Genomic DNA, 16,580 nt, shown 5'->3' with positions numbered 1-16,580 from the left:
AGCACGGCGAGGTGGGCTGGTGCCAAGGATGGCTTCCCCAGGCACCGCCTGACCCCCTCGGAGCCTGACTGCTCAGGGACAAGGGCTGTCTTTACCATCGTGTTCCAAGCACCAGCATCGCACAACCATACACTGCTCTGTTTGTTTTAAACATTTACCAGTACAGCCCAGATACGACTATCTGTAGTGGGACAGACACGTGCTGCCTCCATCTCAGCAGCTGCAGCAAATTTGGCCCAACAGAACACAAGCTGTACCGTTGAAAAACTTGATGATGTCTGTAAAATCCATGTTGTTCTCCAAGATTATGTCCCGGTACATTTCCACCAAAGCCAGGGCTATGAAGAGCACATAGTGTGCAGAGGAAACGTGTGCAGCCGCCCAGATGGTCTCCCAGACGGCGAAGACGTCATCATACACCAGCTCTGTTAACAGAGGAAAAAGCCCAGCAGTTACTACACCAGTACTACACGGGTTTACAGTCATCCTGACGCAGAGAGTTCACAGCAGCACTGGGAAGACACGCTGGGTGGTTTCTTCCCCCAAGAACCTGTTCCAGCTGGCAGCAATAAGTCAGTCATCTGTAGAGACAGATATTCTGGCCTGCAGCAGGTGGCACAGGCGTCAGGACACAAACCCGGCGGAGGCTCACCAGCACCTCTGGAAAAGCAGGTTCTGTACCTGGACAGAAAAGTCAGCCCCAAGTCTACCAGGGAAAAGTAAAACAGGGACAGACGGTAAAACGTTCAGACAACTGAAGCTGCAGAGCGTACAGAGAAGCGTGGAGGCATGGCAGAGCTCGCCTTTCCTCCCCGCCGGCCGGTCTCAACTGCCTCCCTCCCAGCACACACCTCTCTTGAAGTCCAGGAGAAACCATCGGTAGCAGAAGTAGAAATGAGTGTAATCACCATTCTGGTGCATCAGCTCGAAGAGCTCAGAGTCCAGGATCTGCCAAGAAAAGCAAGAGGGAAGTCCTCAGTGCACACCAGAGGCACCAGGCACTCCTCTGCCTTCCTCCATTCCCACTGCTCGCCTGCCGCACCACAACATCTTCCACGCAGCTTCTCCTCCTTTGCAATCCCGGTGCACGTTACTCCCGGGCTGTCTTTACAGCTCCCCCTCCTGCTTCCCACCACTGAAAACTCCTCTCAGCCCCTCCGAGACCCCCGTCCCGAGAACAGCTCTCTGGTTTGAGAGGCTGCCGTCCCGGTGCCGGGACCCCCCTACCTGGATCAGAGATCTCATGTTGGCAAAGTGGGTGTCCATGGCTCCCCCGTGGGGGAAGTTCTGATTCATCCTCTTCATCAGCTCGGTGAAACAGCTGAAAGCCAGAGCCTCTGCGCAGGGAGGACAGACAGTCACTGCTCGGCTGCATCCGCACCCGCATCAGCGCCCCGCACCACCCGCCCGCAGCGGGAACATCCCTCGCCGCTCCACACACACAGTCAGGGACCGCGCAGCAGGGACCGGCCTCGGAAAGACAACCCACGTTGCAAAAAGCGCACGCTGCGCCCAGGTTGGGTTCCTGGGAGTCAGACAGCACCAAGGACAAACGGGATCCTGCCACCGGCTGCTCTGCACCTCCGAGCACGGGACCCTCCCGGTGCACCACCAGCCCGGCAGATCCCCCCCGTCCGCTCCCACCGAGGCAAAGCGGAGCAGAGCCACGCACTCACCGTCATCCAGGATGACCAGGAGAGGGGCCAGCAGGTCACACATCCCCTGCACGTAGCCAATCTCAATGTGCTGCCAGATGTAGCTGTGTGAGAGAGCGGGAAAGGTGGCCCGTGAGCTCTTCCCGTGCCTTGCCCGTGCCCTGCCTCCATTCCTGGGACGCTACGCGTTGCCACCGACACACGGCGGCAGGCAGGGCAAATCGGACCTGTTAATTCTGTGCTCTGTGTCCTCTACAGCTGGTAAATGATTGTGACTTTCAGGGAAGTCACGCATGGCACAACCCTGGATCGACGTCCCGCGATGGCCATGGCCATGGCCATCGCGGGGCGTCGATCCAGGGTTGTGCCATGGCCATTGCACGGAAATCAACGCCGGGAAAAGTAAAAATCAAAAAGCACAGCGAGGCGGGGTGGTTGGACAAAGGGCAGAGACTGATAGAATTTGTTAATTTATCTCTCATCCTCTCGGCTCGCTCTGCACGATATTGCCTGCTTCGCCTCCCTGGACCCAGTGTCCTAGGAAGCAACCAGCCCTGCAGAGATATCTTCCCATATTTAGTAGCAAGTCAAAATGTGTTCAGAAAGGACTCGGATCTGCTGCTGGCACAAGGGAACAATCTTTTCCATCCTGCCCACTAGTTTTCCAAAATCTGCTGTATCGTAGGTCTTAACCCAGCAGAGATCTCCAACTCCGGCTGTCAGATAAAGTGACAGCTCTAATGAAACAGCAGCTTCTCCTCATATTTGCAAGATGAGTAATAATATTTTGGCCTTCGCTGCCGCTGAAGCTGCTGAGCTGGAGCTGGTTTGAAGTCGGTGAATGTCACGCAGCAACTTCTTAGTCACAGGGACTAAGCAAAGAGAATCAGAAAGGCACCCGGGTATCGCTGTCTCCTGGGCAGGCGCTAACCGCTCGGTCGCTTCAGGCATTTCCTCATTAGTGCCACAGCTCTGCGGGCTGATCCTCATTAAAACATTTTCCAGACGTATTGCAGAGAGCAGGTGGGCCGTGCTGGGTTCGGAGCACGAGGCAGCGCGCCCGGGCAGCCCCGCGGAGCCCTCTGCTTTGGGCGAGCACCCAGACGCGGCACGAGGCAGGATGGCTGGACTCCTCGCTCTGGGAGCCGGGAGGTCCCTGGAGCTGCGGCCCCAGTTCTGGGATGACGAGGGGATTTGGGGGAGGAAGTCAGGGAGGCGAAACTCAGTAAAAGAACAAAGTCTGAGGCTCTGGCCTCAAGGTGAATTCAGGGAAACCAAGCGCCAGGAACCCGCTCCCGTCGTGGGGGGGGCGCCGGCAGACCCCCACCCTCACCCCCGGGCTCCCACCTGCACATGATGTTGCGGAGTTTCTCCAGGTTGGCAGGGGTGAAGTACCAGTAGTTGCGGTCGCACCGCTGCACGTCCTTCTCAATGCGGTGCAGGTTCACCGTGTACATGTCCAGCAGCTCTGGCTGCCCAAAACAAAAGCAAAGTTGATTTGTTCTCAAATAAAAACCAAAAAGAAAGGTGCAAGGGCAACGGAGCGACAGGGCAGAGTTTGGGTGGAAGGCGGAGAGCCGCTGTACACACAACTGCGGGGTCAGCGCAGGCAAACAGCGAGACGTCCAGGAAGGAACCCGCTTGGGAAACAAGCGCGTACTTACAGAGTAGGTGACGCCCGTCGAGGAGACAGCAGACGCTTCACTGTTGGCCAGATCAGCTACAGCCAGAGAATCCAGCTGCGGGTACAAACTCTCCATCTCCGGCTCCTCGGAGAGGTTATCCTCACTCTCCACCAAGCTTTGCTTTTCAGCTTCGCTGTCTGCCCAGCTCTCTACCACGGTCAGGGCCACAGCGTCACGATCACGCAGGACCCCTGCCGAGCTCTCACCCACGGGAACAAAGTCCACGCTTCCACCGGTGGGAAATTCACCTTCCAGGCTGTCTTGACCCTGCAGCTTCTCCTCCTGCCGGGCACTATCCGGGTCCTGTGGGGCTGGCACCTCGGACCCCCCGGCCTTTCCCTGAGAGCTGGCCGAGGATTTATTGGTTTCCAGGGCGCTGTCCTCATTGCTGAAGCTGCGCTCCGAGAATCCCGATGCGATGGAGAAGTTCTGGGAAGAGGGGTGGCCAGAATCAGGGGAACACGTGCCGTTGGGAACCGTCCCGTTGGGGATCTTGCTTTGTTTGCCATCTTCCAGCTGAGCATCTGCTTCAGCCTGTTCCACTTCATCAACGGATTCAAACACCTGCAAGGCACGAGCAGGGAAGCCGCGTGAGAGAGAGCAAACACCCTGCATTTGGAAAACTGTTGGGAACGTGGGCATTATGTCCCCGAGAGCTGCATTCGGCAGTTAAACTGATAATGCCCACGTTCCCAACAGCAGGAAGGGAGGAAGATCTGCTCTATGCGCGCAGGGCTCGTGCAAGCAACCAGTGGAAGAAAGCTCAGAGCACTCGAAGACATTTTAATTTACTGGTGCTGTGCCTGGCTGTGGCTCCACATCTTTGCTAAAGTGAGAGAACTTCAGCCTGAGCATCTAGCTCTCTGTCCCCATTTTAACCGGACTCTTGGAGGAATTTCTGGGCAGAGTCCTCAGCCTTTAGGTTCTCCCCTGCCTGGATTTGGCAGGTCAGCGCTCGCTCGTTGGCACAACTCGGAGCCCACAGCCCCTGCTCCAAAGGGCTGCGCTTTACTCGGCATAATATATTGGGCAGAATGTCATTTCAACAGGTTGCTTAAACACATGGTTACTAACACACGGAGCAGCCAAGAGCCCTCAAGTGTGAAGGCCACATGGGGGTTGGTCCTTCGAGCCCGGGCAGAGCCCGCTGGTGAACATTCAACACGGCCGAGCAGTGCGCAGGTCCGACCTTAGCGGCTCCAGAGGCAGGTTTGTGAGTCACCTCCTCCAGCTACCGCTTCTGTTTGCCAGCAATCATCACGGTTATTAACTAGCGAGCAGCCCGCGCCGGGGCAGAGCGCCGTAACGCTGTCGGGTGGCCGGTGTCTGAACGAGCAAGGGAGGACAAAGCACGGCCGCTCACCTGCGTGCTGGAGCTGGAGTCGCTCTGCAGCCGGGCGTGATTCTGTCGGCCAGAGCTGCAGCTCTGCGAAGACTGCAAGAGAGAACAAAAAGGCCAGTGAAAAGGCAAAGAGCGTGGTGTCTAGAGCAGGGGGAGGCTCAAGCCACGCTACCGGAGGTGGGCACATCTGTCTAAAGAACAAGCAGAAAATGCATCCAATAAATTCTCGCATTGGACCCATGAAAGACGTTCACATCACATCAGCTCTGCCGTGCAGATTTGTCACACGGCGCAGCACCCTGCCTCAGCCTGCCACGGACATTTACTGCTGGAGGAGATGACAAAGAACAAAGTCCCAGGCCAGTCCAGTTGTTCAAACACTGCATGTTTGGGTCTGAAAGAAACTGTTTTCTTCTGGCCTTCAGAGAGGTCACGCTGTCTCCCTGGAGTGCAAATTTCTACAAATCTCTGTCCTAATTTGGCAGCAATGAGACTCACCCCATCTCAGTTTACATAAACGATGAAGTCACAGGCTATAAAACAATCCCTCCAAGCACATTAATGTTTTTCCCTTTTCTTAAAGGACAAATACTGATGTTTCAAGCCAGACTCGGTGGAGGCAGCCTCTCTAGAAGTCAACAGCACCCTTTTCTGGCGTCCAGCAGAAGCACAGAAGGACGCGTCGGGCTCTGCAGCAACCGGTCCAGCGCTCTGCCTCGTGGATTCCCCCCGAGCAACCAGCCTTCGCTTAGCAGCGAGTCCTCCCCGTGCCAGGCTGATCGGAGCGCAGGAGCCTGCGGCCGCTGACGCTGCACGCGAGTCGGGATGTAGAGAGCATTGCGATGACGTCACGCACAAACAATAGGGTTTTAAGGAAACACGGCACTTTCAGAGCGGCAGCAGGAGTCGTCCCCACCCTAGTATTGCGGGTGTTTGCTGGGCAGGGCTCTGATAGAGAGAGGAAGGGCGACAGTTTTTTTCCTCCATTACCATGGGAGCATTTTCTAACAGGAAACTTCAGGCTGAGGTGGGAAAGGGGCGAACCTCTGCACATATTACCTCTGCCAGCTCCCCTCCGAGTGCACGTTCCCACAGCAGGCAGACGTGGATACAAAAGAACCACCACCGCGGAGATGCTGCTGGGACGGGAACGATTCCTGGGACCGCGCAGCCCACGCTGCTCATCCCCCGGAGAGCTGGGTCACCCAGCTCTTGCCCGCAGAGCCTGGCTCAGCTGTGCCCTCCCCGCACCTCTGCCTCCCTGTACACGCACGTGCACGGCTGGGGCTGAGCTTGTCTCTTTCCAAAAGCATCCACACAAACTCCCTAGAGGAAACCAGATGAAGTCTCCGGTGCTGCACCTACCAGGCCCGCTTCGGCTTGGCCTCCGTTTGCCCCCGGTGCGGCAGCATGAGGTCAGATAACCCAGCACCGCTCGCTCTGCCGTGCCGGGCTGTTCTCCTCCAAGGAGAAAACCCACGCAGAAACGCTCCCTGGATCGTTCCCAGGACTGCCTTTCCTTTCGCAGGCTTTTCCCTCCACCCCCTTGGGTTTGGGCCGTGGATCTAACTCCTCACCGCACTGCTCTAAGCCGGTCCCATGGCACCGGGGCCCAGCTCCGTCCCACGACGGCACGGTGACCGAGGCTGCCCCGAGCCCCGCAGGCTCCTTCACCCTGCTCCTCCTGCCCACAGGCCACGGCCCAGGCTCCCTCTGTGCTGAGCGGCCGATGGAAGGAGTCAAGCAGCCCACTGACCTGTTTCACAGCCCCCCAGGGCCAGAAACACGGTCCTCCTCCCTCCCTCCCACACTGACTTCCATGGAGCTAATCCTGATGTGCACCAGGAGTGCAAACCGGGTAACCGATATCTCGTTCTCCAGAAATACCCACAAGGAACATTTCGCAGGACTGGTGAGTGTCTGGATTCGGAGACACGGCTCCACAAACGAGTTCTGGGCTGCTGGCTGACCCGCTGCCCTCTGCCAGAACCCCCTGCCCTCTGCCAGGACCCCCTGCCCTCTGCCTGCTGCCCCCGGCTTTCAGGCCCCCTGTGCCCAGCACCCCTGCCCACGGTGACGGACGCAGAGCTGCCCAGTGCTGCTGCGGCTGCAAGAACCGAACCAAATCTGTTAGACCCCCGATACGTCACTTGGGCTGCAGACCACCACCTCTCGGTCAGCGCAGTACCGCAGAGCGTGGAAGCTGGGCTCGTACCGCAGGAGACGCACGCTCCTACTGCTAAACGCTCTGGAAGAGCGGATGAAAGAAAACAGGTAAGAAAGCTCCAGCTCTAACTTGCACGGATTACAGCGAGCAACGAGGCGCAGAGATCAGGGAAGGAGGGTGAGCAAGAACTGTGTCTCCATCCCTCCCCGTAGCACAGGCCGACACGAGCGCGGGCGGGCACAGCCCTCCGCGAGCCCCCGCACCCTCACCTCATTGCTGATCGTCGAGTCCCTGTGCATCATCCTCTGAATGTGGGAATCCAGACTGGCCCCGGAGGAGCACTTGGCCAGAGCTGCTGCGTGCGACTCCTTCTCCCGCTGCCGGACGATGGCCTCGCAGCCCAGCCACTCCGCCATGGTGTGCTCGTAGCAGGTGCGGATCTGGTCGTCAGCCTGCAGCGTTCAGAGACAGAGGGTCTTTGGACAGATGCCTCGGAAGAGCCCAGAAGCCAGCGCCTCCTCCATCCCCCAAAGAGCCCTGCACAGACAAGCGCACGCTTGCGTTAACTATGGCTAAAGTCACCCATCTCCTGCACGGTGCCAGCCAGAGCCTGACCCACAAACCCTCGCAAAAATTAGGATGGAAAAATGATCATCCACCTCCCTCCTGCCTTCCAGAGCTGCACAAGGGCACTGACCATAACCACCCACGAGGTGCAGAGGGGAGCGTTGAGCCTGGTCCTATCAATTCCCACTTATCCGAGCCTTTCTCCCACCAGCCGCAGTACAAAGGGGACACAACGCCCAGCGGGTTCACAGGGTGGGCTCTGGCGTACAGACACTTCACGCTGCGAAAACAGCCGGGGCACACCAACGCAATACGCCAGGCTGCGCGGCCGCACCAACCTCCTTCCTTTCTGCCTCCGTCATCCCAAACTGGTAATGGCCCAAAAGGAAGGGCCAGACAGCCTTCCTGATCTCGTGCTGGATCCCGCCGTAATAGATCAGCCGCAGCAGCTCCTGGTCCTCGTAACTCTGCGGGAAGAGCTCCGAGTCAGCGCACAGACCCAGCCAGGACCACGGCCCATCGCCCGGCCCTGCCGCCTCGCAGCGCCCAGGCACCGACCACCGCAAACTCGCTGCCCGTTCGTCACAGATGACCTCAGACCTCTGCTCGGGCGTAAGCAGAGCCAGAGGCCCCCCGCGGGCGGGCGTTTTGGGAAACACCGGCTCACCACAGCCAAAGTCACTCAGGGTCACTGCCGTGCCTCCGAGTGCCGGCAGCACGTCAGGACCGGGGCACCGGTGAGGGCTCTCAGGCTGTAACAGCCCTGCTGGGACCCCCCTCAAGAGCACGGCGCTGGGGGTGACAGGCGCTGGGGCCGGCAGGCTCTGAACAGCAGCACGTGACGGAGAGCAGCCTTCGTTCCCTGGCTGCCACGTGTGGAGGATTAGGAGCCCCGGGCTCTGTGCAGCCTGCGGCAGGCTGTCTGACTTCTCAAAGTGCTCTACCTCGCCGTGCTACAACCGCTTAAGCGACGCTGCCCTGGACGCCCCAAGCCCACCGCAAGGGACGTGTCCCGAGAGCAGCGGCCCTACCGTGCTGTCCTGCAGGTATCTCTGCCATATGTCCACAGTCAGCCCCGAGCTGGCGCTGCAGGGCACGTCAGGAGACACGATGTTGTGGTTAACCAGTGCGGATAGGTGGGTTCGCACCGTGGAGAGGTGTCTGCAATAGGCCAGCCCTGCGTCAGGCAGAAGCAAACATTCAGCCGTGCTGGGACACGTCAGCAGCTCATCATCTCGTACCACCAGCACGGGCTGAAGTCTGAGGGCCAGAGTTCAAACGTTTGTTCCCAATGCTGAGCGTGTGTACCCAGGGCCCTGCATGCAACAGACTGGTCCCAGTGCCCTCAGCACCACTGCTAGCCCGGAGCCCAGGACCTTATCCCTTGGCCATCACACATCTCAAGGCATCATGGACGTGACAAGTACTCACAGCCGTAGAAGGCCCGGGAGAGGATCTGGTACTTCATATTGTCACACAGGAGCTTCAGCGGAGCTCTGCCAATAAAAACATATCGGACGTGAGGAGAGGAAGCGCTCCCATGCACGCCCTCAGCCCCAGCCTTGATCCCACTTTTCCAGCTTTGCTCCCAGAGGCGCACCCCTCTGCTCAGCTCGGGAGCAGCAATTCTTGCTGCCAGGACACGACCACAGAGCAGCCGAGATGTCCCAATGAGGGGGACAAGCCTCACTTCAGCCTGGACACGTCCCACGGGCACCTGCAAATGGTCCCTGGACAACCGAGCCGAGCGCGAGGCTGGAGACACCGCTTGCGCCATGACTGCTCTACTGCGGCCATCCAGCTGGACTTTCACCCGCAACCCTTGGTTCACTTGACCTGTACTTCTCACAGCACGCGCAGCAGAGCCGTCGTACCTTTCGTGGCTGCAGCCGTTGGACGGCCCACCATCGGAGGAGCCGCTCTGAGAGCAGGAGGAGCAGGAGGACTTGCGGGTGCTGGGCTGCCACATGGGAGGAAGGCCAGCGCCCGGCGTGTCCATCAGGTCCTGGGGCACTGCAACAGGGCAGAGAGAGGAGCATCAGCACTGTCCGGCACTGCCCCGGGGTCAGGTGAGCCGCAGGAGGTCAGGGAGGAGAGCTGTGATTAGCAAACGCAGCATCCCGCGCTCTTCCCAAGGAGACTCCAGCAACCAGGTAGGACCCACAGCGGGTAGCAACAGCACCAGCACTGGTGAGCTCAGGAGAAAGGAAAGGAAACAAAGAGCATTGATGAGAGAGCGCGAGAACCATCTGCTAATTAACTACAGCGCCTTCAGCAAGACAATCTGAAACCGCTGAGTGCCGACCAAAGCAGAAAACAAACACCCAACCCAGAGAGACCCGGGAGAAGGGGCTGCAACAGGCTGTCACGCAGATGAGAAGAAACACGATCCAAATCAACCGCTGTCCCCGGCGGAGTGGGTCACTGGGAGGGAAAAGCCCCCACCTCTCAAACATTAGGACCCCATGCAAGATTCAGGGAAAGACGGGAGCATCCAAATCACACGAGAGGAGGTAAAGACTTTGACGAAGAAGTTGAGAGGGACAGCAGGAACAAGTAGCTCTTCATGTTGTCACTTGCTAAATCCCTGCTTAAACTCAGAAGTGCTCTTGCAACGGCCTGGGATCCTGCTCAGGTGCCGGCCCGGCGCAGAGCCCGCGCACAGGGAGCGCGCAGCCCCGAGCTGTCCCCACGCTGGAACAGCCCCTGCCCTTCGGTCTTGGGCCTCCCTAGGAAAAGGCCGTCATGATGAAGGGGAACTGTGGGATGCAGACAAAGATTAATGAAGAATAATCCTATTTACTCCTCTTTGGAAATTAAATCGTGGTAGAAATTCCCTCTTCCAGCTGGGAGAGGGCTTCCTCGCTCGCCCTTGGTCTCACTGACTCTCCCTGCTTGTGATATTGAATAACTGATACTGGCAAGAAAAACGGGAAAAATGTTCCCATTAAAGCCTCTTCCCTTTCCCTCCCACTGAGCAGACGCTGACGGGTCAGTGCCAGTCGGCGGTGGCAGGGGACACCTCTGCGGGAATTGTCAAGTGACAACACAGGCAAGCAGGAGGACCGGACGCAAACGACAGCCGCATTACACTGATGCTGAGCGGCCCCCGGAGCGGCAAGGGGAGGTCGGGACGTGATGGGGAGACTCAGAAACCATTTGGGGATCACCACCATCTTGCTTGCAGCTGGAGTCCTCGCGATCTTCCCTCTCTCAGCAGCGATGGAGATCACAGACACAAGGAGTGGATGAAAATTACCATTAATGGTAACTAGAGACACAGAGAGAGGACAAGGGGACAAATGAAAGCGGAGAAAGGAAGAATTTGTAGAGAAGAAAGAACTGATGCAGTTCCACCCCCCTCTGGGAAGGTCCACAGGAACTGTGCAGTCTTTGATGATGCCAGCTGAGAAGATTGCAGCAATTCATTTCACAGAAAATTTGGCCCCTAGCATGGAATTTTAAGAGGGAGATCAAAAGGGAGCTACAGAAAGGAGCGTCTCTATCTGCTATTTTAGCCTCAATCAGGTTTTTATCTGACTCACTGAATTGTGTTAGTCAGCTAAAGGCAGGGAGAACTAAGTATAATCTTAACTGATGTTATGGAGGAGTCACAGGAGATGTGATCGCCCTCTTCTAGCCTCAAAAATATAGGAACAAGTTTTTGTTCAAATTTCATAGCTTTTTAAAAAACACTCCACAAGCCTTCTATTACACTCTTGGTTTTCCCCCTTATAAAGTCATCACGATGTTCCCAGAGGTCAAAAAATTATTCTTGGTATCCCACAGAAGAGCGAGGACAAATGTACAACTAATTCAGCCAAGCGCATTGTTCAGATCATTCACGACCAGACAGCAAGAGGGATTTCTGGGTTGGTGAACCCAGCAGCCCCTTCTCCCTTCCCTGGGAGCGAAGACACATGGGTCGAGCCTGGCAGCGCACAGAGAAGGGTGCTGTAACCTCCCCTTTGCGCTGCAGAAGCAACACTGAAGGAACAGAGCGGGATTTAACGCAGCACTTGCCGGATCAGCATGGTGACAGCAAGAGAAGAATCAACCCTGGAGGTCTGTGATGGTGAAAAGCGACCCCCAAGGAACATGACCTCACTACCAAAATTATGTGCTAGAATTTTTTTCCCCGGCCATTAAGGTAGTCATGGCTTGTTGTGCGGCTGCAGAAACGAAGGACTCGACAGCAAGCGAAAGGTTAAAACAAAACAATAAAGCCCCAACCCACACACGGTGAATAAAAGGCAGCACAGTTACAAGCAAAGCCCGTTTCTCTGGAACCATTTCCTGGCGTGAACTGCAGGGTGCCTGTCGGGGCCGGTCCCCGGCTGCTCAGACACCCTGTGGAACACGCCGCCAACGCACTCACCAAATTCAGACTGCGTCCCTGGGTAGATTATCCTGAAAACGTAATCCGTGGCTTCGTCATCTTCCTTGTCGGACGCAGACTCGGAGGAGCCCTGGGGACTTCGCTTCCTCAGCTTGGGAAACACCTTGCCCTAGGTGAACAAAACCTGCTCTTCACAAGCCACCCCACGCTCGACCACGCAGGCCAGCGCGGTCGCTGGCTCGCTTGCCAAACTCCTGCCCCGCAAGAGCACGTGCTTTGTCGGCCCGGATGGTGCTTTGCTCATGGATGATGCTTTGCCCATGGATGACGTTCCCTGCTCTGCAACAGCCTTTGGATTAAGCTTTCAATTACACGCCGAATACATACATAACCCCGTTTGTGCACGGGGTACGTATAATCCACGCAGCACGGCCAGCTCCACGAGACCCAAACCTGCCCACCTCGTGGCCAGCACTCCCGCCCCACCTCCCTTCTGACGTGCCCAGAAGGGTCTGTTTAGCCGGTCAAGGCCACGAGCTAAACCAAGCTGCCATATAGTTTTGGGAGGGAGCTTGTTTAAAATGCAGCAGCCACTAACGACAGGCAGCGGGTCCTCCCCATCAGCTCTGCTCTGGGACACTCCACACGGGAACACCGGCAAGAACCCGCGGTGCCGGGGGCTCAGGAACAAGCCTGGTTTCGGGGTGCCCACCTTTCCTCGCTGCGACCAGAGCGGAGGATCCAGCTGCCCGTGGGGCAGGAGGCCGTTCTCCAGGCAGGACAGGAACTGCAGCAAGTGCCCTCCTCTGGGGAACCGCAGCGGTGGCCTCTGAATCCCGTCCTGGCTCACCAAGACCACCGTTCCACCGCTGTCTACTATTAGCAAGAGGGACAGCAGAGAGAAGACACGTACGTGAATGAGGGAAACATCACCAGTCAAAAACGCAGAGGACAGGCAAGAAAGCTCAGGGAATTGTCCTTCTGGTACGGAAAAGAAAGACTTTCTGCCTTGTTTGGATTCTTCAAGTCCATTCCGAGTCTGGGGCCCTAGAGAAGGCTCCCCTGGGAGATCACACCCTTGAAACCCTCAGAGCACTGCTCTGCAGGGAGCACTCCCCAGCCAGGCACCGCGGCCAGGAGCTGGTTTAAAGAGCTTTCCTAGAAGCACTTCCATAGTGGTGACCAGAGCTCTGGGCACCTCTCTGGGGCTGAATGAAACCATCCCCATACGGGCACTCCCCAAAGATCTGATGAAGCGAGTGTCAGGGGATAACACCCTCCAGCAGCCCCCTCCCTGGCCTTACCATGCTGGTGACAGTGCAAATAGACGATCTCCTCCAGGCGAATAGTCATGGCATAGTCCCAGTACACGCTGGAACAGAGAAAGAGAGGAAGCTGTGAGCTTCAGGGATGCCAGAGCCTCTGGTTCTGCTCACATCAGCTCCAGGTCCTGCCTCCAGCTATCCCGGGGAAGCTAGGACAAGGTCCCAGCAGCAGTGCGACTGCCACGAAGCCAGCCTGACTCAGCGACAGCATCCCTCCAGAACCAGGAACTGTCCCTGCCGCTACAGCTCAGCCAGGGCAAGTCCAGTCCCACCTGCCCCGGGCTGCTCTCTACCCTCACGTTGCTCCCGGACCCGGACAACGTGCCCGTGGATCCCGGCAATTGCAGGGAGGGAGGGACGCGGAGCCCGGCGGAGCTGAGCACTCTCCCCTGGGCACCCCGGAAAGGGCTCCCCATTCTGCTGCAGTGCTGGGAGAACCCCAGGAACCTGGGAGGAGCAGCCCCAGAGCCCCAAGGGAACGTGCAGTGCTGCTCTGCTCCTGTCCCCCAGGGAGGAGGAAATAAACCCTCGCCATCTGTGGGGTTTTTCAGAGCGGAAAATAGATTTGGTCCCAGCTGCTCCAGCCCAAGAACTGCGCTCCCTCAGCGCAGGCACCTCGAGGGGACCGAGCAAAGCTAGAAAACCCTGGAGAGCTGCTGGTCGCCAGGCAGGGCGGCGGGACAGGGAGGCCAGGAGGAACCCGGGAAGGGACCTCGCCAGGAGACGCGTGGCGTCCCGCAGGGTTTCATTTCTGCGGAGAGCCTAGCAAGAGCACCGCTCTGTGAGCGCTTAATAACATCCTAAGTCTCTGCAACAAAGCAGTTTCCAGATCTGAGCAGCATTAGCTGTCACTTTACAAAAATAGTGCTTAAAATAACGGGTCAAAAAGACAGTTAAGGACGGGAAGGGGTGTGCAAGAGTCATCCCTTGTAGGTTCATACTTACTTTGTCATCTCACTCCTCTCTTCCTTGGTCACGTCTTGACACTGGGAAGTTTTAGAGCTTAGGCTGATGCCCAAGTCAAGAACTCAGAAAAGTAGCGTAGAGATGAAAATAGCATTTTAGGGGGAAGGTACCAGGCATAACAGAATGGCCCAGGGGCCAAGAAGAAAGGGGAGATGAAAAGAACACAGGTAAACAAACCCCAAAAAACTGCAATTGAGAATAAACAAAACTGGGAACAAGCTTTGCTGAAGAAGATCTTTACCCCAGGTCAAAGAATCAGTCCCCCAAACACTCCAGCTTTCCTGGAGCGTTTGCCGGTGGGAAGGGATTCTGTTTGCTTTGTTTCGTTTCTCAGGCAAACTGGGACCTGGCCCGATTCTGTAGTTTGCTAAAAGGACTGCGGCGCTCAAGGGAAATGCCCGCAGCCCCTAAGGCAATCCCAGGCAAAGGGCATGGCAAGACCCCTGCCAAGCAAACTTCAGGCGTGGAGGAACACGCTCCAGGGACACTGGACTTTGAATCCAAGGGACTTTGAATACCCGCCCGCAGGACCAGCTGCGGACTGCACCGAAACTCTGTTACCAGGGTGCGATTACCTGGGAACCGCTCACGTCCCCCCTCTCTGCAGATACGCGGCCCCTGTTTACGAGCTCCTCAATTCCCCAGGTTAAAATAACCACGATAAACCTGAAAGCACCGTGTAGCGTGTAGAGAGGGCATTCTCCTGACGAAATCCCCGAGGGCAATAAAGGAAACCACGTACATCTTGCAGAACAAGCACCCTTCCCAGCAGGGACGGGCAGCATCTCACGCCGGCTCCCGCAGCCCACCTCTCCCACCACCTCAGGCCTCTTCCCCGTCCCCTCCCCTGCTACAGACTCAGCGACGATTGTTTTGCTCTGCAGTCGGTGGGAAAACTCCCCGATGGCCTTGGACGCCAGATCCAAACCCTGAACCCGGGGAACATTTGCCTCCCCTCTGAGGGCACGCTCGGAGCCAGTCACCTCTTCTCGTAGTCCAGATCCCCCACAGAGCCGTTCATCAGCTGGTTGGGAGTCCACTTCAGCGCCATGATGTCGGCTGCCTGGTGAAGGGACAGGTATCCCGGGATTGCCTCCATGTCGTCTCGCTTGAGGAGAGAAACGCGGGGAGAGAGTGAGCTGGTGGGATCAGCCTGGAAGATGCCAGGAACGTGAAGCATCGCCTGAGGCTACGCCGGGCTGAGCCGTGCCCTGGAGCACAGTCCTGGACCGTGACACAGCCCTGCCTGCTGCCCCTGAGCCCATCCACCCACCAACAGCGAGAAACCCACAAAAAACCTCCCAGCAGAGACAACCGGACACCTCTCCAGCTTGGAAAAGGGCCGAGGGCAGCTGTCTGGCTGAGGCAAACTTAACAGCTCCAGCCAAGCAGTCTGCACTTCATTTATCCTACAGAAAGCAGGAAGGGACAGGAGACGGTGTTTTGTGGCCTCTGGTCAAGAGAGGGCACGGAGAGGAGCCTGCTTCTACTCAGACAGAAGCACAGCTCTTCCATTCCAAAGAGCATTCCATCAAAGAGCAACCTGGGATAGAACCAGCTGGCGTGGAGCAGAGCAGCTCTTTGAAGCCCAGATGCCCCGGCAGGTACTTACCGGCTGCACCAGGACGTTGTTCTTGCCGTAGAGGAGCGTGGCTCGGGAATTCTGGTGCAGCGACTCCACGTAGTCCCTGGCAGACAGCGATGGCCGGTCGTCCATACTGCCACTCGAATGCCTTTTCTGAATCTGGAAGAGATCCACCTACAAACATGAGGTGAGCACAGACACCTCTTGCTTTCAAAAAGCTTCCCTTGAAGCTCATTCCCTCCTCACTTATATACTTAAGAAAGTCACTACTAGAAATCTTTCTCTCTGTGTCCTCTAAGAGGATTCCTGGCTCTGGCCAAGCTCGATTCTGTACTTAGAGAGGCTCCAGGAGCGTGCTTTGTTTGCAATAAACAGAGCAGACTTCAGCTGCCCTTACTTTGTGTTCACATGTGATGTTCTCGAAGGGCAGAGACCCCACGAGGCAGTGCCGCGTTGGTCCAGCACGCCTGCAGCCTCCACGGCCCGCGTTCCCCGCAATTCTGGCCGGGAAGTAACTGCGCTTTTCTACCTCCTCTCATCAGAGGGCTTCACAGCCCTTCGCAAACAAAGGGAGCCTCGAGCCCGGGAGCAGCGCTGCGCGGGGCCGTCCCTCCCACAACTCACGCAGAGCGCCGGGCGCTTGGTGGGTGAGTCCTGGCGACAGTGTGAGCTGTGGATCCGGTGCCTCTGAACCAGCTCGTCAGCTGAGGGGTCTGTCCAGAAGTGGTCGGCGGTCTTCATCTTGGTGTACTCCAGCGCACAGGGCCCCACTGCGCAGAGAAGAAAAATCGCAAACGTAAGGAAGTCATCGGTGACTGTGGTCACCTCTCAGATCCTCTCGGCAGGGCAGGCAGGATGGCGGGCAGCGAGCACCAGGCTCAGCACACGTTGCTGCGTGGTATAACAGCAGCAAAGAATTCAGAGGGGTCGGCCAGCCCTGGCAGCGAGC

General features: G+C 57.3%; 1 protein-coding gene across 7 annotated transcripts in view; it reads right to left on the bottom strand.

Moving 5' to 3' along the window:
• SGSM1 (small G protein signaling modulator 1) overlaps window positions 1–16,580 on the bottom strand; it is a 47,424-nt gene that overhangs the window by 7,227 nt on the left and 23,617 nt on the right. Inside the window, exons 7-26 of one of the 7 annotated variants that reach the window (XM_054844416.1) lie at window positions 16,256–16,401; window positions 15,659–15,790; window positions 15,030–15,154; window positions 14,026–14,088; window positions 13,060–13,127; window positions 12,468–12,631; window positions 11,795–11,924; window positions 10,508–10,687; window positions 9,291–9,429; window positions 8,848–8,912; window positions 8,448–8,593; window positions 7,755–7,883; window positions 7,119–7,301; window positions 4,704–4,775; window positions 3,320–3,904; window positions 3,003–3,127; window positions 1,677–1,759; window positions 1,228–1,337; window positions 852–948; window positions 258–425 (exon numbers count right to left, since the gene is read on the bottom strand). In XM_054844416.1, the coding sequence (XP_054700391.1) occupies window positions 258–425; window positions 852–948; window positions 1,228–1,337; window positions 1,677–1,759; window positions 3,003–3,127; window positions 3,320–3,904; window positions 4,704–4,775; window positions 7,119–7,301; window positions 7,755–7,883; window positions 8,448–8,593; window positions 8,848–8,912; window positions 9,291–9,429; window positions 10,508–10,687; window positions 11,795–11,924; window positions 12,468–12,631; window positions 13,060–13,127; window positions 14,026–14,088; window positions 15,030–15,154; window positions 15,659–15,790; window positions 16,256–16,401 (2,910 nt within the window). The remainder of the gene's footprint in view (window positions 1–257; window positions 426–851; window positions 949–1,227; window positions 1,338–1,676; window positions 1,760–3,002; window positions 3,128–3,319; window positions 3,905–4,703; window positions 4,776–7,118; window positions 7,302–7,754; window positions 7,884–8,447; window positions 8,594–8,847; window positions 8,913–9,290; window positions 9,430–10,507; window positions 10,688–11,794; window positions 11,925–12,467; window positions 12,632–13,059; window positions 13,128–14,025; window positions 14,089–15,029; window positions 15,155–15,658; window positions 15,791–16,255; window positions 16,402–16,580) is intronic. The other 6 variants (XM_054844417.1, XM_054844420.1, XM_054844418.1 and 3 more) reach the window with 6 other exon arrangements.

This window comes from Grus americana, chromosome 16, assembly GCF_028858705.1.
Source record: "Grus americana isolate bGruAme1 chromosome 16, bGruAme1.mat, whole genome shotgun sequence".
In the NCBI taxonomy this organism is placed as follows: Eukaryota; Metazoa; Chordata; class Aves; order Gruiformes; family Gruidae; genus Grus; species Grus americana.
This window is presented reverse-complemented; position numbering and strand designations above follow the sequence as displayed.